Source organism: Cyprinus carpio, chromosome B24 (assembly GCF_018340385.1).
Source record: "Cyprinus carpio isolate SPL01 chromosome B24, ASM1834038v1, whole genome shotgun sequence".
Classification (NCBI taxonomy): Eukaryota; Metazoa; Chordata; class Actinopteri; order Cypriniformes; family Cyprinidae; genus Cyprinus; species Cyprinus carpio.
In genome coordinates this window covers 11,780,852-11,803,100 of record NC_056620.1, presented here as the reverse complement: position 1 = coordinate 11,803,100, position 22,249 = coordinate 11,780,852, and the positions used below count along the sequence as shown (strand labels likewise).

The 22,249-nt window shown below is 38.5% G+C and overlaps 2 protein-coding genes across 2 annotated transcripts in view; one reads left to right on the top strand and one right to left on the bottom strand.

The window, feature by feature from the left end:
* Positions 1-54: 54 nt before the first annotated feature.
* skida1 (SKI/DACH domain containing 1) lies at positions 55-5,368 on the top strand. The gene has a single exon (XM_019066743.2). It carries the CDS (start codon positions 658-660, stop codon positions 3,064-3,066), a length of 2,409 nt encoding a protein of 802 aa, XP_018922288.2. The 5' UTR covers positions 55-657; the 3' UTR covers positions 3,067-5,368.
* An 8,552-nt stretch (positions 5,369-13,920) lies between these two features.
* pip4k2aa (phosphatidylinositol-5-phosphate 4-kinase, type II, alpha a) overlaps positions 13,921-22,249 on the bottom strand; it is a 32,270-nt gene continuing 23,941 nt past the window's right edge. Inside the window, exons 4-10 of the mRNA XM_042752436.1 lie at positions 20,960-21,112; positions 20,704-20,850; positions 20,581-20,619; positions 18,048-18,161; positions 17,655-17,895; positions 17,122-17,225; positions 13,921-16,272 (exon numbers count right to left, since the gene is read on the bottom strand). Of these exons, the coding sequence (XP_042608370.1) occupies positions 16,192-16,272; positions 17,122-17,225; positions 17,655-17,895; positions 18,048-18,161; positions 20,581-20,619; positions 20,704-20,850; positions 20,960-21,112 (879 nt within the window). The 3' untranslated portion in view covers positions 13,921-16,191. The remainder of the gene's footprint in view (positions 16,273-17,121; positions 17,226-17,654; positions 17,896-18,047; positions 18,162-20,580; positions 20,620-20,703; positions 20,851-20,959; positions 21,113-22,249) is intronic.

Sequence of the window (22,249 nt, the reverse complement as noted above, 5' to 3'; positions counted from 1 at the left end):
CTCTAAGAGAGGTGGGATTACAACGGTATGGTAATTAGCAAGGGGGATGGGGGTGGCCATGGGTGGAATATCCATTTTTATTGCATCACCTGTCAGTAACGTCCAATCAGCGTCGGCTTTGGGGGCATTAATTGATGAAGGTGTCTCCGGCCTTGCTCAGTTCCCACTGTCATTTTATTTGTGACTAAACCAGCAACGGGAATAGCAGCTGCATTTTGGGCTCTATTTCTCTCTCTCTCTCTCTCTATCCCTCCCTCTCTCTCTCTTGCTCACTCCCTCTCTTTTTCCCTTCCCTACTCTCCTCGCTTTTTATCCTTCTCACTGGCAGTGCTGTTCACCTTCCTCTTTTCCTCATGGCCAAATGGGAAGGGAGCTGAGGGAGCGCAGGTATACAGGAGCTCAGACAGGCAGCAGCCAGCCTGTCGGCAACATCACACACATTCCATCGATCATGCAGTGCTCAGGTCAATGGACTGATTGTTTTCATTCAAACAGGCCATTTCATTTTTATTTTTCTATTTAAAACTTTTTGTTCACCAAGCAGTGTGGACATGTCAAAGCCCATGCTGGACCGGTCAGCAGAATGCCTTGAAATAAAGAAGCAGCAGTAAGGCTACTTTAAGGACATCCGTCGCTCTAAATGTTGGAATTAATGCAATGAAGAAAATGGGGGACTTGGAATCCGGTTTTGAGGAAATGCAGGGTGTAAAGCTTGGCTATTTGGTTATCAAAGGCAAGCAAATGTTTGCCCTTTCTCAAGTCTTCACCGACCTCTTGAAAAATATCCCGCGGACTACTGTACACAAACGAATGGACCATTTAAACGTGAAGAAGCATCACTGTGATTTGAAGGAACTGCGAAAGCTCAAAGCAATAAATTCTATAGCTTTCCATGCAGCTAAATGCACTCTGATTTCAAGAGAGGACGTTGAGGCACTGTATTTTTCATGTAAAACTGAGCGCGTACTGAAATCAAACAAAAGAAGGGAAAAGACAAAAAATCCCCCAGAAAAAATGTGCGACGGCAAAAATCGCACCTCTGCCAGAAGTGACTTTTGGAGAGAGAAAGTTTGGTTGAGTTTGCATGGGGTTCCTCAGACTTTCTCATTCAAAAATAAAGCTGTTCGTCAGGACCCTGTCCCTCGCACTCACTCAAATCTACCTCAAATTTACAGTAAATCCTTCGGTCATGACTTTCAACCGGTCACGAAGTCGGCATCTACACCCTTTAAAAACTATAAAACAGATCAAATACCTGACAACTGTGTGGCTTTTAATCAGAAACATACGCTTTTTCGGCACGTTGTGACTCGGCAGCCGCTGCTCTATCAGTCCGCCATTGCAGCGCAGGCGAAGCACCAAGGCAACGCAGACCTACTTTACAAAAGGAAGAGGAAGCGCGAGAGCAGCGCGAGGCAGTTTTGGTCGAGGAGCAGAAGAAGCCATCCGGTTTTGGTCGTCCCAAAGTGCTGTAAACCAAAAGTTCCCAACGGATCTTTAAGCCAGTTTCACCACCTCGAACATGGATTATACGTCGATCCTCTGCACACTGGACATTTTCAGGAAAGCTGCAGCAGCGACACGGAATCTAGCTCCGTATCAGAACGGGTGAACAACGATTCGGATTTCGGCTCGAGTTTCTCTACCACCAGCAACTCCGGGACTTCAGATGAGGAGGAGGAGGATGACTCTCTCTCGGATTCTTCAGATGTCAGCAGCGATGAAGAGAGCTCCTCTCAGTCTGATTCGAGCTCTGTGTCCAGTCAAGTTTCAGTGCAGAGTATTCGTTTCAGGCGTGCGAGGTTCTCAAGTCTCAACACAAAAGCACCTCTGCTCTTACAGCCAACTTTTCACTACAGGCCTAATGTACAGAACATCACCACTGACCAAGGAGTAACGACTACTTTGGATTGCGAACGAATTGGCAAAACTCAAAAATCGGACTTCACATTGTCCAGGGACGCACACAAGGATGGCGATGCCGCAAAAGTGCAGAAGTTCTGCCCGTTGCGGACCTGTTTCCCAGATTTAAGAAAAAACGAGGGCTCTGAAGCACCATCACGCCTTGAATTTTCAAAGGATCCAAAGACAACAGACTCTGTCGCTAACAGAATTAAAGAGACTGGGCTTAAACCTAATGCAAATGGAAACAAGGCGTTTCCCCAACAAAGAATACCGGGTTCTGCAAACAAATACTCCCAAGGCTTGATCTCCCACTGTGTTCCGGACAAAGAAATAACGGTTTGTAAGTCTTCTGACAGCAATCTTTCATTAGCAGCAAATTCCAAGAGGGAAGCGAAAACTTCCCTGAAACTGCCTTCACCTCTAAAACCTATCAAAACAGAGACCGAGGAGCCCGTTAGTACCTCAGGCTTTAACAATGAGGGCAACAGGGCAGTAAAAACGCCACATTTTTTACTCAACAACGTGAAGATTAAAGTCGAGGACACCTTTGACGAATATGAATATGCAAATCAGCCTTCGGAATATCAATGTAAGGATCACGACGCCGATGGTGAGCGCATCAGTTACGATTTAAAGGAAGCTGACCACTGCAAAGCCACAGAGAGCTTTGTTCAAAAACACCCTGCCTGTAACGAGGAATCAAGAAGCACTTTAAACACCCCTTGTTCCAAGGAAGGGGATTCCAAGAATGGTGCAAGGGTCAGGAAAAACTACAGGGCGATGCTTTTGGGTACAAAAACCGAAAGCGTGAGAACATCCGCGAAATCAGTTGCCAAAGTTGACCGGAGCCCCCGTTTTGCAGGAAAATTCGCTAGCAGTGAGGGATCGAATGAAGACTGTGCGGGTGCGAGCAAACGCAAACGAGCGAGCGCCAGTGTAGCATCTCTGAAAAAGCCCTTCAGATTCATGGCGAATTTCCCCTCTCCGCCGTCTCTTGTTATTGGCAGCGATGGAGATTTGAGTCCCGCTTACTCTTTGAACTCTTTAAGAAGTAACCAACTGCCTCATCGTTCTCACCCAGTGTGGAGATGGCAGCTCGGTCATTCAGTTGTTCCTCCCCCTCCAAGCCACAAATTCAGGAAAGCCTCTGTTATCCCGTGAACTGTTGTTTTGAGCTCGGGGGGAAATGTCTTAAAACTGTGACAAGCACTGATTCCCGTTAGTTGTTTCGTTTTCATTGTTGTGTTGTTTTCAATGCATACGTTTCTGGCCTGTTGTTATGTAGCACACACCGTCCTCATATAGCACAGGCTGGTCTTGGATTCGGGAATATACGGAGATATTTATAATAAGCTGGTCTAGTTAAAAAAAAAAATACACACACACACACACACACACACACACAACCTTGTTTTCAAAATGACATTATTGACATCGTGGAGCTGTTTTTGACCTGATGGACTAGACTCTCACGGAGCAAATGTTGGCTCGTTCTTCAGGCAGGGACAGGGTTAACCATCTCTCAAAAGGATGGCGTTATAGTGATTGTCAGGTCTGTGTACACTAAAATGATGATTTTGTTTTTAAAACAACTGACTTTGTCGGTTTATTTTGGGCCAATGTTTTGTATTTTCCCTTGATGATTCATCCACATACTGTGTTTTGGAATTACTGTAGGCCGTTGATCCATACCTTTTTCTTATTTATTCATTTTATGGGTGCTCCCCAGTTGTTGGCGCTTGGCTGTGTTCACTCACACGCAGCGCACCATAACATAACGGTAGGCCAAACACAATGGCCCTCTAACTGACAATCAAGAGCTGTTTGATTTGCACGATGTAATAGAGGGAAAAACACCAAATCAAACTCCTTCTTTAGCACATTCATAGCTTAAGGTATAGAACAGCTAAAGCACAAATTTACCATGCATTGCACTTTGCTAATGCCCATTAAGGTGAATTCGTGACGTGTGTTTTTATTTTTCGATTTTCTTACGCAAAAGAGCCATCGCAAGTTAACCCAAAAAAACCTTTTTTAAGTCAGTAATTATTCATGTGGTGCTATTTCCAATATGTTCGTTTGCTTTTAGAGGAGGTTTTGCTAGTCGTTCTTATTGTAAATGTTGCCGATTTCAATGGAGCGACCTACAGAGAGACAGACAACTGCAAACGACAGTGTTTGTACATACGTGACAAAAAAAAAAAAGACCTCGGTGCTTAATGGAATATACACACATTCTGGTCAGGGTATACTTAGTAAATGTTTATTTCTCTTTGACTCAATAGCCTTGTCCTTTTCGTATGGTGTTTTGATTGTATTTTCTTTTGCTAGGCCTATTTTCCAAGGATATGGATTACCTTGGCACTCGAAAACGTATAACATTAAAAAACATGCAAGTGTTAACTTGGTGTTCCACTAGAGTACCCTGCCCCATATAAATGCCTTGTGATGAATGTACTGTGACTTACCATATTTGTTTACGTCAGCAAAAGCAGACTGCCTGCAAAACGGGCCTTTAAAAGCAAATTGTATCTGTGACTGGATCAGCCAATGAGCTAAATTAATACTTTTTTGATTATATTGCCAAGGGACGAAAATATCCAACTGCATTCTAATTTCCTAAACAAAACATAAATACAAAGCCTGTGAGTTATCACTAAATGAGCATAGACTATGCAGCTTTGGCTAAAGTGAGGCTACCGGGTTCACGTCATTCTGAGAAAACACGTAATAGACTTTAAAGGGTATTTAACGTATTAAGGCATGGGTCCATTACGTGTACTGTTTTGATTAACGTGTACAAGTGGGGATTGACACTATGTAGCCTATTAAGTGAAACTGCATCGCTTTGTGAATGTTCCAGTATGCGATATAGTGTGACACTCTGACAGGTGAATGATTAAAATATAGTAGTTCTATATTTTTGTAACTCGACTATTTAATGTCTGCTCTCTCGAGAGTATAAAAGGAACTTTTTGTTCCGTTCTGTGTCAAAGTGCACTGCGGACGGACAGAATAGCTATGTCGTCCCAACTTCAGAGGAATGAATTCAAAACTAGCCAAATTAAACAGAATGTAGCGCACACATCACAACCCCATAAAGTTAAAGAAATGCCTGATCTCCACAATGAACATAAATGGAAAAATGGGCGGTGACTCACTGTAAACATGGTAGGTTAGGAATTATCTGGTCAAGGTGGACTTTGTTTTTTTTTTTATCTTTCTGATTTTGCTACAATACTTGAGATCAGATTTTGACATGAGTTTTTTCTTAAATTGAAGTCACTGGTTGTTTATAAAAATGCATATTTATTTTTGTGATTTTCCTGGTTTTTGTATACCATTGTTGTGTAGGATAAATGCACTCGAAATGAAAACTTGAAAACGTGAGGTGGATTTTGAAGCACTTTCTTTTTCTTTTTATGGTGAAACTGTTCATTAAATACATCTGAGTGTGATGTGAGATGATCGTCCATTTTTAACTCATTAATATTCATTGTTATTATAAGTTAACCGTTGTTTGGCACTGTCTTGAGGTAACATGCGGTTCCAGCAAATGTAAGCTCAAACTTTAAGATAAGTTGTTTATTGTAAAGAAAAGTGTTAGTGTGTGGGGGAGGGGTTTAGAAACCGATGGTCTCGTGCCCTGCTATACACACTATGGACTCAAGCACACTACTCATAAGCCTATAACCACACATGAGCGCGCTTAGGGTACACAGGCTACTCTAATCAGAGAAAGGAAACAGGAAAACCAAGGACGTCTAGAACCAGCACATTTCAAATGAGGAGGTATACAACAGACATGATCTGGTTACACAAGGGCCAGCACATTTCAAATGAGGAGGTATACAAATTTTACGAGGTGGCTAATTCGTACGGTACGACCTCACATACAACGGGTAGGTTTAGGGGCGGGGTTTGGTGTAGGTAATTCGTACAAATTCATACGAATAACTCGTAAAATAGTACGATTTGGCAAAAATTTATGAATTTGTACGAGTGTGGTCGTACGAATTCGTACGAATTAGGCACCTCGTAAAATATGTACGAATTGCCGTGAGATCTGTCTAATCCGCTCGTGAAACTGAGACGAGGCAGCACAATGTCTCTGATATAGTTTTTAGATATCTTTAAGATATTGAGACCAGTTAGGCTCAAGATAAGCTTCTTCGTCTGACTTCCTTTCTCCAGTGAGGGTAAGACTGAAAGCAGAGGATCAGGAGGAAGAAGAGCTTTCGAAAAAGGTTTAAAAATGACACCGTAACGGCGCGCAATTAGCCAGAACTTAAATGCATCACAGACAGAGTTCCTCGTGAACGCTACGTCCTGAGATATAGGGGACAAATGAAATTGTTAACTGGGTAATTTGTGCATAAGAAAAACAAGTGCTAGACTAGTTGCATAGCGAGTAGCCACTTGTGTGTAGACCTTGGTAAATGCGGGAAGAGTGGGGGTTGAAAGAGTAGGTGTCCTTCTAAATTACATGTAAATTTTATATGAGTTATATACTATTAAATTCACCCGATTTAACATTTGCACTATTAACTACATTTAATTGTATGACAGTGGTTCATATCGTAAACATTTCATAGCCTACATCCTATTTTTTATAGGCTACCAGTGCGTGTAAAATCATGGTCTTCGGAGTTTTGGGCCACAAAGACAACGTAAGACAAATCTCCAATCCAAAAAAAAAATAAAAATAAATAAATAAATAAATAAAATTATGTTATAACAACTGCAAATGAATAATACAGCTATAATAATAAAATATAAGAACATATTGTCTGATATGGTTTAAGCTTTAATATGTACACAGAGAAGCTGTTTCGCCCACAAGCAAAAAGGAATCAGCCCTCCCTAAAAGACTTGAAGGCGATAAATCTGTCACACAATGGAAATACACACAGTAGCAGTACAGCAGGACTGAGTCGTGGTAATCTTGTGAAATGTATAGTAGCCTATAGCTTATAAATGCAAGTGTTCGTGGGTAATAATGATGATTAAAAATTATTATTTAATTAACTGAGAAAATTGCTTGGCCAAAGCATTTATACACAAACACAAAGTAGCCTACGCTTATTTAAACGTCTGAATCAATGTTTTGTGTATTATCTACAGGTAGGCCTATCAAATCAGACAGCCGCTGCATGTTCTGCTTTAACCAAACCGAACGCACTGCGAACTGAGTCGGTGTGAAAACTGCCTTTTTAAAAAGAGTAGTTTAAGGCAGGCTACATCCTAGAGATAAGAAATGGTGATTAACAAATTATATCACGTCGAACACATGGGACAGCAAGACGGATCTTGCACAGCGAAACAGACCGGTTAATTTCGAGGCCTGACTTCGACGAATGGACTCGAGGCTTCATTCACAGAACTCAACAGGCCACCATTAGGCTGTTCAGTAGGAGAAGATTTTCAGTCTCCTAACAAGTTTCTGCTCAACCTGTCGTTCTCCACTCCTAGAAATTAGCCCTAATATGTTTTTAAGTGTAAAAGTGTTTTATTGATAGGCTAGTTTTTGCATTGAGTCTTGTAAATTATGAAAATGGAGTGATTATAAATAGTAGGCTAGCTACACCATTCCGAATTGCCAATGCAACTATAAAAATAATCCACACCGGGGTCAATAGTAATCTTAATAAATTAAATAGCATAGGTTTTGCATAAATAGCTAGGTTTTGTATAAATAGTCTATATGTTATTAAACACTTAACACTTATTAAACGCGGTAAACTATCCCATTTACTGACTGATAAGAACCGTTCGCCTCATATTTAGACACGTGGTTCAACCAACAGGATAAGCGGCCTCATGGAAGCTTCTTTTGTAATGGGATCAGGGCGTGAGAGGAAAATAATGCTGTTACGTGACCGGCAAAAAACTCATCAACATGTTGTTAATCCCACAAAAACAGCAGTTCGTTCTGTCGATTTTTGAATGCTTTTTCCTCCAGTTAGTTACTCGAGAACGTCATAAAACATGAAAACCAGATTGAGAATGACATCCTACAACCGCTATTTACACACACAAACACACACACACACACGTCCCGTTTTATGTATGTGTGTGTGTATATATATATATATATATATATATATATATATATATATATATATATATATATATATATATATATATATATATATATATATATATATAGGCCAATAACAGCATGTATATACAGTTATCAGAGTATCTAGTTTAGTTGATGGGAAAGCGGGAGAGTTAGGTCTAAACAATGACAAAGGCTATCTGCATCACTTTTACTGTGATTGACCGAGGTCCTCGTCGGCCTCGTGGAAAGAGATTCCTCCGCAAACCGAACACGTATCCTGAAAGACCTACCCCCACACAAACTCCAAATAAGAAGATGCAGACGATGACAACAAAATATACTTTGTAAGAGATGATGTTTAATTAAGCAAATAGAGCAGGCCTATTGCTCTGCTGGTCTTTATTCATCAATCGCTATTCTCAGAATTCACCTTATAGCCTATTTTATGGTTACCCAGCAAATGTGCAAATTTTATTTTAAACAGCGTCCCTGGTTATTACCATCTGCTGAATGCAATTATTAGAAAACAATCCAAATAGATTTTCTCTGCTTCTCCATTTACAGTTTTTATAAAAATGCATATTGACCCTCTGACCTGTGTCTGAATCCCCAGTCAATGGGGAAAAATATTAAAAACTACTTTCATTAAAAATCTTAGAAATTTGTAATTAGTACATTTGAAATCGACTCTGTTTTCCTGCAATAGTGACTTCTCCGAAATCCTAAAGGGCTTAAACCCAGGTATGAATCAAACAAACAAACTCAAACGGATAAAAAAGTCCCACCCTATTTATTTGAAAGGGTTACGTAAGTTTATTGTCACAGCGTACAATTAAAATAAAGACTAGCCTATAATGTAAAGTATTGGGTATCCATACATTTAATTAGTTTTTTAATCATCAACACGATTAAATTTAATGAAAATGGTAGTGATATTGTTGAAAATGATTTCGTGTAAAAATGTCAAAATAACTAATAAGACAAGCGATATACTTTTGTTCCAGATACGTTTATATTGGTAAGGTTTTCATTAAAAAAATGCTAGTAATAAGGACAAATAAATCAGACTTCTGAGACTTATAACTGTAAATGTTTCTCATGACGATGATTCAGAAAAGAACGTATAGAATGTGAATCAAATTAATAATTCACATGGCAAGCAATGAACAAACCAAAAGGAAAATCATGTTTGATTCAATTACGGAAACAGTTCAGGATCAGTGTATTTCTTTCCTTTTAAAGATCAGCCACTATTCTATAGGCTACTTCAAGACAAGGGCAATTCTAATTAAAGTCTTAACTATCATGTGTTGAAATAATTAGTGATATTAGTAAAATGATTCGTGAATTGGGCTGCAGTCAAACAAATCATTAAACCTAATTCTATCCCGAGCAACGCTTCTTTCAGAAACACTTGTAAAAACAAGTCACTGATCCAAAACAACAAGCTCCCTTAACAGTTCAATTAGATGACGTGCGTCTTTCATAACACTGAGGAAAAATGTGCTGTGGGTCAGTGATATATTCAGCTGAGAGCCTGCCTAACAATTCTGACCATTCTGATCAGTCCACACATTAGAAATCGCAAGGAATTAGCGGTTTAAACACACTAAGAGGGTTTAAGCACACTAATATACATACAACGTACACTTATATAACCGTAGAATGTAATCTGCCATATGATTTTATAGTGACGTGGATTTAACCAATTAGCCCTTCGGATGATCTGTTAAAACAATCACTTTTAGTGAGATGTAGAGCATTATTTAACCATTCCCAGCAGAGTGTCAAATGGAATTAGCATATTTATAAGGTAATTTTTTTTTAATGAAAATGAACATTTAGAAAACAGACTAGCCTTTCCCACTGAAAAAAAAAATGTCACCTGTCCTAAAGTCAAATAAATGTAGCATTTAAACCGTCGCATTCAGGCCGGTTCTTCACTACCGTTACAACGACTGGTGCAGGTGTATTGTATTGCCAGAAAGCAACTTTGTTTTGGTTGTCAAAAAATTATCCAAAAAGAAAAAAAAAGAAAAAACGTAGACCATGGCAAGCCTGCTTTGGCAGCCACATGGTCAAGTCGTTTTCCGCACAGCAGGCTACGGCAGAATAGCCTTTATTCCGTTAATTTCTCTCGGTCTCTGTGTCCTTGGGCAAATATTCAAAATATGAATGAAGGAGGCTTGGATGTATTTAATGCATACACTTCTGATTCGAAGAGCTTTCGCGAGCCATAACCACGGCGATGCGAGATATTAGGCTGTTATTACTGAATTAATTTCATAATCATTATTGTATCGACTAATGTTGAAACCCGTCACTATTTTAATAAACTCTAACGATGTGTCTCAAAAACTACGCGAGAGTAGAAAAGAACGAAAATTTCGAAATTTACAGGCTTGTTTTTTCTTTTCGCTGAGGAATTTGTGACAACAGGACATCTTATTTATATATAAACCGTACTTTTTAAGTATTCTTCCAGCTAACCTCAGCTGTGAATGTCTTTATCAATATAAAAATCGACTAAATTCGGCTATTCCTAAGGAGTAAACAGGTAAGAATGCGAGCAGTTGAGGAAAAGCCGATGCCGAGAAAAAGACGAAATGCAGGGTGTAGGTGAGGGTAGAAAATACCCAATAAAACAATACCCTCAGACATGAAACTCATTTTGCCGATTGCGCTATGAGCTATACAACAGTTGCGTGGACATAAATGATAAAAATACTGGAGATGTCTCGACTTGTTTGAGTAAGAACAGAAGCGTAAGTGACAGCTCTTAAAAATATGGCTCGCAAACGTCTCGTCATTGCACGTGCTATTGGCGCCCCCGCTCGGGCGGGAACGTTTGGAGAATTTTCTCTTAAAGGGGAGGACACAATGATTTAAGGTGGAATGAAGAAATAGCACCCAGTGATCTTGACCCCAGGTAAACCATGATTCTATTTAAATAATGAATGAATATAAGGATTACTTCTCCCAAGGTAGACGAGTTTTATTTTGATGATAAAAAATTGGTTTCCCTAAAACTGCTAAATATAGGCTACTCTTGCTATATCGTCAAGGCAAAGTTGGGAAAACACACTCTTTTCTTTTTCATAGGCCTTATAAAATATGCTAAAATGAAATAAAATGATAAAAAGTTTTTACAGGAAGCGGTTTCCGAAGTGAATGCTTGTAAATGTTATGTTGTGTAAAATATGCTATATTGGTAAAATAAGGAAATAATTGTGTTGGAAAAATGAAGAGACTGAGGTTTGGTTTTTCGGCGTATAATTCTTTATTTGTTAAATTTTCATATCTGATGTTTTCTTCTGGTATTTCATTAATTCATGTGATTGAACTACGGGACGCATTTCGTACTACAGCTAGGCTTATATGGTTCTTAATATAGGCTTCTTAAACAGAAGACGCAAAACAAATGAAGTGAAAACAGTACATTTCTGATTGTAGCAGTCGGTGGACTTTTATTGGAGAATGTTCAGTAGCTACATAATATGCCACCAAAAAAAAAAAAAAAAAAATTAAATAAAAAGGAGCCGAAGAAAATGGTGAATAATGGAGGAGACGTAGACTATCGCATTAACCTTATGCTTTCATCCGAGAAAAATAAAAACCTTTATTGGTGTACTTGGTGTGGAAGTCCTCCAGAAAAAGACTGGCCTACAGAACAGTGTTAATTAAGAATGAAGCCTGGCCTATCTGATCTTTTCTATTTCCCACCCCCCCCTATTGTCCTTGTGGGCCATTCATCCAAATGTTGGTATCTGTCAGTCAGTACCTACATTAAAAAAATAATAATAATAAAGATAATGCATCAAGGAAGAGGAAAGAGAAGTCCTGAGACCTGAAGCTAACAGATGTAAAATCAATATTTGAACACTGGTTATTAAGTACTGAAACAAAAAAAAAGAAAAAAAAAAAAAAAAAAACACTGAAAAAATGATTAGAAACAAATGTAGCAAGAAAATCTATATGTAACCGTGTTAAATTCGACAGTGGGCTACACTGGGTAATGGTGAAAGATTCGTTTAAGTTGCAGCTTATTACGCAGGATTGACTTGTCAAGTCGATAACGAGGCTTAGAAGAGCAGGCCTCAAAAGTTAAGTTAAAGGAGGGTACGAGTTAACGATGCTTTATTGTTTTGATCAATGAACTGTTTCCGAAACTGTGCCCCGAACAATTGAGTATTTAGAACAACTAGTCTATTATCTAAGAAGTGGGTGTCGATGTGACTTTTGACCCTGGACTTTAAAATCGCATAGCTAATAGCCTACATGTGATAATGTCGAATTTCACGTTCTCAAATTCCGGTTTGGCGTACTATTTAATTTAATTATTCCCGTGCCCACATATAGACCAGGTGCTGAATTTGTGATTTGGGTGATGAGAGAAGTAGTCATCAGAGTCTACACGGTCAGCTGTTGCCTTCTTAAACACATCACTGACCTCCTAGAGTCCAGAAGAGTGTTCATGAACGAATTTTTCATGTTCCCATTGTGTCTGACCGCATACTACATTCGCTGAGATTGATTTTATTATCAGTCCTGATTTCTTCATTATACTATTTACACAATGTTTAACATGCTTTAGAAGACATTATCTTCAAACGAATTGGCAACAGGATGTTCATTTGAATCAGCAATGAGCGCTCAGCCCGAGTCATTTCAACACTTTTACAAAGAACAGGCCTGTGCAGGCTACGGACCTCATTCGAGGCAGACGCCATATATATGTTGTTTTTAGCGAATGAAAGATAAACATACAAACCATTCAAAGTGCTGGACTGTGTAAAGCTCCCACTTCACGTCTGTTTCACAACATATTTTTCGGAATTTTGACGTCAGTTTTTTACACGCACTTTCAATGTTGCTTCAGGTGAATCCAGGTAGATCTCGCGCAGCCTACTTTCCGTTCGAGAATATATTAAATAGGGCGTCTCCTCTGCGTACGGTAAATTAAGCTATATACTCCTTTATTAAATATACTAATCTGCCCACAGACTGGTGTAATTTAATTTCATAATTGGTTAATTCCGTGCGCTTGTTGTAGCCTACTAATTGTGTTCAACTTATTTTTGTCTGTTGAGTTCAGAAGGCAAATGTATTTTTTAAGTGTTTTACATTTAAGCAATAAATGTTTATTAACATAGTAGGTAAATGGCATGCATTCTACTGATTAAGCTTTTATAAAATGAAAGCCAATTCTCTGTGTGACTCAGAAAATACCATATAAACATTATTAAAAGTGCAGAAAACATGACAAGACGTTGCACCGTAAATTGCAGACAAAGTGCTTTATTGTTTTGAGCAATGCTTATGGATGGAATGGAGTGTATATCGGTTTACATCATAACACATGAGACTGCCTCCCCTTTGGTTACTCTCAAAAATAACTTTTATTCTCATATCTGTGAGTGTGATGCAGATAACCAGGGCTTCCCCATCACTTCTATTAACTTCAGTATCTAGATTAAAACAGTCACAAACGAGGGGAATTTTATAATTTTTTTCAGTAAGCGTGTAAACCTGCATATTCAAATAAAATCCATCCGTTCGTGGCATTCATAAATGTTTAGAAAATAAAAATCAAATTGCTAAAATTACATTATTCCCCCCAAAGCTTATGTGAGGAGTTATTCATCAAAGAACACATTGAGCAAAAATGCTTTTGGCAAATGAAGAACATGGTGGAGGGTTTTTTTAAAAAGGCGTGAAGTGAAGCTGTAGCACTTTTCACATTGAGTGAAATTCACATAGCCTATATATCGCTGCGTGTGAATCCAGAATCAGAAGCTGAAGCGATTCTCTGATGACACTATCAAAGTCTGCCGCTAAAACAGCCTCTTTTGTCATGCCCATGGTGCTGTTTTTGTTGTTGTGAATATTACATCCAATAAGATGTGTTTTCATCCCAATGAGAATAAAAAATGCTTCTTTTCCCACTGTGCAACGGTTTCCCAAGGGCACAAGCAGCGCTCAGTTTATTAAGAAAATGAAACACTAACCAAGGACGCTAACATTGGTGCCGGATAATACTTCCAGATAAAAATGCTTGGAGAAAGCCTGAACACAATTTACAATTAACACTATAACAAGAGCCACACCTACTCATATCAACAAATTCACAATGCACACTCTTGTCCAAAAGGCTTTGCACATAGAATTAGCCAGTCAAGAAGAAATTGTGACCTTTTCAGTGTTGTGTTGTTGTGAACAGAAAATGCAATGTCTTCTATCCGTTTGAAGCAACAGCATATTTTGAAACATCAAAACACCAAAAAAAAAAAAAAAAAAAAAAAAAACATCTGGATTTTTTTTTTCCAACAACCACCCTATTAGAAAATAATATTTTACTTCTGTTTGGAGGGGAGAAAAAAAAAAGATTCAAAAATAAGGAATTAAATAATTTGGAGTAAAAAGGCACGACTCTTGCACAGTGTATATACATTGAAAACACAGTATAAAGCAGGTATGGGACCTTCTTAAAAAATAGACCTGGGGTGGAGGGGTGGGGGGATGGGGGTTAAGGGCAAGGGGAAAAAAATTCAAATAAAAACATGACCAAACATGGAATATACACCATCTCTGGACTAAACCAGACTGAACACTAAATATAATGCTACATGCATCTTTTTCCTTTCTTTTTTTTTTACACAGTACTTATGTTGTATGATTTAAAACAGTAACATTCTTCATTTATCAGAACACTTTTACCGAATCACGGAGTGGTGCTTTAAAATTCTGGGGGATTAAAATTCAATGAAAAAATATGTGCAAGTGATCAAAAAGTCTAAACAACATAGGATGAGGTGTTTTTTTTTTTTTTTTTTGAATTAGAAAAGTTAAACAAATGTTAATCTCTAAGTCATATTACCTGCATCTAATTCAATGCCATTTACAACCGTATTCTCCTCTGTTACAGGTATTATGTTTCCCTTGTAAATACCACTGCTGAACCAACAGGATTCCGTGAACATTTTGGTTCCATTCATCATGTGCAAAATATACAACATTTTATCTATTTTGCTGCCAATTTGAACGTTCAAAAAAATTTCGAACAAAACGCACGAGACATATACACAATGTCATGTTTTAAAATGAATAAGAAAAAAATTAAAAATGCAACAAAGCACCCCTTCCCCAAACCTCCATGGAATACTGAAACAACACAAATCAGTGTGTCTGGTACGATGCAAGAGGTAAACTATGTTTTGTCTGTTGAGAACAAGCGTATGCGTGAGAACACGTGAAATGGCAAGGCTGCGTTGAACAGTGCCTCATAGTGCTATCGTTGCAGCTTGTAACAGACCGAGTGATCCTAATAAAAAGTGCAACAGTTTAAGGTGCGGATGGCAACTGAATCACTAATGTAACAGAATTCACTGATGACCGAAGAGAAACCACTGATCCTGCTGCCTCAGTGTCTTCATTCTCCCTCCTGTCAAGTTGCTGCAAAACAAAACTCAAAACAAAAAAACCCAAACGAAAAAAAATACCTACCGCCACTGTTTCAAACGCGTTTGCCTCAGAACACTGAAGGAACATGCAAAACAGTCAGATTCAGCTGTCTGTCCACACAAGGCAAGTTAGGGTCCTCCTTTTGTAAATGGCTCAAAGAGCGTTTCTGGTTAGTCTGTCCAGAGAATGAAGAGGACTGCGTGATTAAGGAGAGTTAGCAGGTGCCGTGGTGTCAAGTGCTTCAGGTGTCTTTCCATGAAGCTGTTGACCCTGGTGGAGTAAAGCGGAGCGGGCAGCCAAGGGCTGCATGAAGTGAGTTCGGCTAGGGATTTGATGAATGATTCAGTAAGAGAACGATTGAAAAGTTGTGTTTCGGCCTCCTTTTTTCAGAGACCTAATTCTACTAACTGAGCCACAGACCAGCACATGAGCTCTCTTTCCTCTTTCCGTACTCTTCCACTTTAAAAGGCAGGAAAAATATCAAATGGAACAAACAAGATTAAGGGGCATGCATAAGAAAGCAGTAAAAAGCCCCCCCCCACCCCCCCAAAAAAAAGTTATAACTATTGTCCTTTTCCATTACACTCTCATGGTCCCACAAAACAGAAAGAGGAATAAATGAAAATCAAAATGTAAACGAATGGTTGTTGTAGCTGCTGTAGGGGTGCCCCCCCCCCCGTGGCAGAGCGGGCGAGTGAGTGTTCAACACCCCGCTCCTGCGTCCCTCTTCATCCCCGTGGACTCAGCTCAGCTGCCTCGGACTAGGGCAGAATGGTAGTGATGAAATCATAGAATCTCTTCGAGTACTGCTCTGGGTTCACGGTGGAAATCTCTGCCCCAGCCTAAGATGAAAAAAGCATGAGGTCGATGCTTTGATAAAAGCTATAAAAGGTTTCAGTCATGCATACACTTTAGAGCATAAATGATGAATGAGATGCTTGGGAGAAATACGCAAAGTTGCTCTCTGTACTGTACTCCTGGTACAACTTCAAAAATGTAGTGGTCATTTTAGAAGTATTTTTTCATTATTTGATCATGTTTCTTCTATCCAACCATACACTGACAAAAAAAGTTTGAATGTTTTTAGCAGAAAAATAAACGTATTAATTAACCATATACTGTGCAAGACTGTACATGGTTTAACATTACCAACGACAATAAAAATGTTGTTTTTCGGAAGTAAAAATTACAAATTGTTATAGAATTTATGGTGAACAGTGAAAAGACAAGCCCAGAAGTCCCTGTGGGACACACCACACATGATCATATTTTAAATAGTTTTGTTTCTTCATATTTTTGCTATCAGCCATGTACATTAGAGTGTTTTGTGTAACATTTACTGTAAATTAGTTTATATTTATTGCATTATTTTTTAATTTTGTGTTACATTTTCTGTTTATTGCATTATTTTTTAATTATGTGTGTTACCCTGATTGTTGCACCGCCTATACATGACTATTGGTCATAGTCATCATGTGGCATTCTATTTTACCACCTGCATTATTACGGTAGTAATTGGTACACTGTAAAGTAAAAAGCAGATTTTGCTAGTTCAAGTACATTGGTTTACTAACATTATATAACAATGTCAATACTGAAGTTACCTGAATAACTAAATACATGGTAATAAGATTTATATATAGTATACAGTATGTATAATTTTACAGTGATATATGTGTCAAAGCACTCACCCCATGCTTTACTGTCTTGGCTGCATGAGCGGCCTTTTTCTTGGCATCATAATGCTGCAGGATGTCAATAACAGCCATAAAGTAGACCTCCTTTCTGGGAGAATCTGGAGGAAAAAAGTTACATTTATCATTTATGGAAACAGAACATGAAATGTGACACACTGCAGAAAAAGTAGGATGGGTCTTAGCTTATCAATCAAGAATTGAGTGGATTGTGGAAGGTGCCTATTACGTACCAGAATGGAGGCATGACTATTAAAATTATTTTCACCACCTACCTCTCTTGATGACATCATCCAAGGAGGAAACTCATTTTTATTTTTTATTTTAAGAATATCATGCATGGATGAATTGTTCACAATAACCACAGGGACATGCATTAAGAGAGGAAACGGGGCCACTTTTGATTTCATTCTAACTTTAAGATTTGGTATATAGTATATATGTTCAAAAGTGTATTTATCACATACAGGGAAATATATGCACAGAACCCATTTCAATAAGACAACACATATGCTTCCTGCCCCACTCACTGTCATGGCTTTTGATGGCATAGACGTCAATACTGGGGTCGAAGTCTCCCGGTGAGAGTGGTTTAGCGCTGTCCAGAGTGTTGCTGGGACTGTCAGGAGGAGTGCCGATAATGCCTCCATCACTCTCTCCTTCCTCTTCTCCTTCATTATCTTCACTCTCCACCTCCTCTTGTTCTGCCCTTTCCACATCATGGATCCCAACCAGAAGACTGTAGTCCATCAACTTCAGCAAAGCAAGGAACTAGACAGAGAGATGAGGGAGGGAAAAAAACAACAGATTAATAGTAAACAGAAAGAGGAAGGAAGCGACAAAGTGAGTATTCAAGATAAATCAGTCATTGTATCCATAGCAGGCAAACAGAGTGGAAAAACAAATTTTTCTAAATCTTTTACCTCCACGTCCTTCCGTAGCTTATCGAGGAAGGTTTTCTTACTCTCTTCATCGATGTATATTTTCTGTCCATCGTTGATGAAGTCATTATCTTTGAATGTGGGGAGTTCTTTAGCCTGGGGGAAACAACATTTAGTGTGTTAAAAAGGCTTACTTATGCTTGCAGACACTTTCAAGGGCTTCAAAAGAGGTTGATCATTAACATTAAAATGAATTCAGGTCCTGAAGTGCTGGTCATGTCATGTAATATCACAGGGTGCAGCAGGGGGTGCTCTAGCTTCATTAGAAAAAGCCTGTTTGGCATGTTCAGCTGCATGTAGTGTCCAGGGACCCTCAAAAACAGCTTAACTAGCAGCTGATGTGTTTAGAGATATTCAGAACGGCCTACAAATGAAATGAGCTTTCATATACAGCATTAATGACGCTGCATTGACATCACAAAAACTCAATATGAACAGCTGTAAGTAATTACTATTCAATAATTAAGTAATAGATTTTTACGGCTCGCTCGAACTATTGAAAAGGAATGCAGGTGAAAATATTTCCTCTGGGGTGATTTAAACTTCCAGAATGAACCGACTCCAGCAATTCTGCGTAATTAGCTTATTTGGTATCCTTGCTCCAGACTCCAGTAAAAACCTTACTAATGGACTTTAACAACCTCTAACATTTGCAGATTTCCCAACTTTCAAAAGCAAACATACACCTACAGTATCATATTATTGTGAAATCTAGAGGAAAGACAGCCGAAGTGTGCCATGTTAATGGGTTGAAGAGCACTGGTTGAGGAAAGCACTGTAAGTGAACAGACATCTATGGGAGGGCACTGATTAAATGGTTTGCATCCATTAAAGTTTAATGCACATTCTTTATTGTTTAACCCCTACCTTCCAAACACCTGTCAAAGAGCCTATTTTTTATTCATTCAGAAATATGTCACATTATAAAAGTAAAATGACTTGTGAATGCCACTTGAAAAGTACCTTTAAGGTATTAATATGTACCACTTATGGGTAAATCAGGTACAAAGATGTAACTTTTTGCTTAGAGTACTGCCCCAGTGACAGCTTCATACTTTCGTACCTTTTTTTTTCTAAGACTGTAGGCTGGAATTGAGCGAAAGGAGAAATTTTTAACCTGCGGGAGGACTGAATCAAATTATAGTGTATGCCAGCTTAGTTCATTTGTTTGTTTCTTAATGCTATGACAGCTTCTAATGCTATTCTCATGTTGAAAACATTAAAATAGCAGAAGAAAGAAAAATATTTAAATCTACTTTGAACCATCGCCTCTATAACAAACAAAACGTAATTAAAAACCTTTTCTAGGGTAACTGCCAGAATACCATGGCTTGAGATGAGAACTCTAAACCTGAGAAACGGCTCAAGCTTGTTTTACAAGAGTGTTTGACTTACATTTAAGAGAAAAAGTATTTGTGGCTGTAAACCTCACAAAAGTATCTCAATGATACAAGTTGTTGTGAGAATAATAAAGTTACACATTTAAGAAAAAACAAGAACACATAAATATTTGATTTGCAAATATTTCCAAGAAAGCTACTTCAAAGTCCACATTTGTACCAACACATGTACAGGCACAATATTAAAAAAGGCTTTTCTTAGAAAACTAACAGAGCAAATGAAGAACAGGAACTCTTCTTTCTACTCCTCTTTTGTTTTGTAAAGCTACAATTGGCCTGTAACAGAACAGCAACAGGCTCAGCATTTATTCAGACATTCGATTTTACAGTGACAGTAGATCTGTGTGACAGATGAGAGATGGGCTGCAAAATCTTAACTAATAATTTCTCTAATCAGCATTTTGGTCTTGTTTTTCAGTAGAAATGTCTAAAACGACGATAAATTTGATGCAAAATTGTGTCATAAGACTAGTTTTCAGAATATATATTATTAAAAAAATTTTTAATATTAAATTAGATTGATTATATATAATAGTTGATATTATTTAATTATATAATTTAGTTTCAGTTTTTATAATATTTAGATTTTTTTTTTTCTGCAGTTCCCTCTGGGGGAACATGATGCCTAATAATAGACAGACATGTGAAATTACAAGGATACATAACTAACTTTCATATTTCTTCTTTGTTAAGTTCTGGTACCTTGTGAACAGGTACACGGCCCAACCACGGTCATTAAATCATCCGTTTTATTTTCAGTGCCAGTGTTGATGCTACTGAGGCTTACAGCCTCTTCCTTTAATCTCCATAGCTTAAAAAAGCACCATGGACTCTGCTTCACCTTGACACACTAAGTATAGGATAGATCTAGGCCTACATCTGTGCACCCGATAATCACACAGACGCTCTAAAACAAGCACGCCTCACTCTCATACTCACGCTCTGCTTCACAGTAAATTAAGGTGCTTGAAGTGACAAATAATTAGCCACTACAGAAAGAACCATCTTCAAACACACAAGCAATGAAACCTCACATACAATACACTCTACACACAGAAAACCAAGAAAAAAGATCAGATTCAGAACAGATTTTTGTGTTTGATGGTGAAACTGACCTTTTCTTTGTCACTTGCCTCTCTGGCAACAGTAGATCCCTATAGAGAAGAAAAATTGGAACATGTCAAACCATATCATGGTCATCTGGTTTGACTTGGCCAATCATTTTTCATAATCCTTACCTTCAGGTCATATTTCTTATACACAGACAAGCGGTGACTGAAAACGTTGCGTGTGACTATCATATAAGTCTCATCTCCATCTACAGTGAGGCGGTACATGCCTAGGAACTGTGGCAGCAGTGTGGTACCATGACATTCCACAATATACTGCAGTCAAAAAAGACATTAAAAATACATTATACCTGGCTCACAAGAAATGTGCATGTAAATGTACAAATGATTGGTAAACATGGGGAATGTATGAGCTTGTTCGCACCTGGTGGTACTTTTTGAGGATGTTGTGCATCTCAGCCACGTCCTCGCTGCTTATGGTTTTGATGACGTACCTCTTGTCGTAGGAAGTGTGGAAGCGAGCACCACTACGGCCCTGAGCTTCACTGACGAGGGGCGCGCTGCGGGTCAGAGAGTTCTGCAAACACACATGGGAAAGAGGTCTTGGCGCACACAAAGATGGTGATACTTTTTAACACTTATTTCATTTTTATTTAATTATTTGCAAATATTTACTAATTTTAAGCGCACCAATGTTTATAGCAATTGAGTAACAGATTTAATAAGCATAAATTGTCTCTCTTTTCCACCCAATCTGGCACTGTTACACATGCTAATGTAAAAGGCTGTTCTGAGCCAGAAAATCAGCCCGCACCTGCCCCTTGAACCTGCTGGTTTCAATCCAACTAATGTCATTATCCAGGAAGCATGATAAAAGTAGTTTTCAAAACAAAAGCAACTCAATTTGGCTAATCCAATGCAACAAAACGAAATTCCTATCAATACTGAAAGTGTTCAATGTGATTTTTTAATTCAGTTGATGGGCAACATTTGTTGTGTCGCAGAGCTGCTATATATTTTATCTGAAATAAAATTATTTTATTTACAAATATCATGCACTACTGTTTAATGGTTTGAGGTCAGTAAGTAAAAGAAGTAGCTAACAATCAGTTATGTCATGGTGTGGCTGTCAAGTCACTGGTAAAAATGGATCTGAATCTGAAGTTCTAGTTCTGAAAGAGATTCACAGAACTCATGATTGAGGACTGGGACTCGTGCAAAATGGTATGCAAGTTTCTGGTGATCTGGTGTGCAAATCACTACCATAATTGCCCTGCCCACAAACACATGACCACTGACATTTAGACACGGTGCAATTTCCAACCATTTTCTCTCACCGACTGAAGTGGTCTGCCCTTGTGTATGTTCCAGTTAAAAAAAAAAAAAACCTTCAAAAAGGACCGGAGGGTCTCTGCTCCGTGAGGGTGAGTGAAGGACACAGCTGCACAGAGCAGCTCGAACCACTCTACATACATTCCCAAGGTCTGCTACCTCAAAAACATACACACCCACACATTTCCCTACAACCTCCCTCAGTCTGAGTATCAGAGCCTCTTTCTACATCATTTTCTACATGTGCTTGGATTTATATTCATCAAGTATAGCCATTAAACAAAACCAAAAGCAGGATATGAAATTTCTAAAGGTTTCACAGGCTGAGTCATGCGGGTTAGGGCTTGTAGCTGTTCAGCTGGCGGCTTGTTCCGCAGGGAAG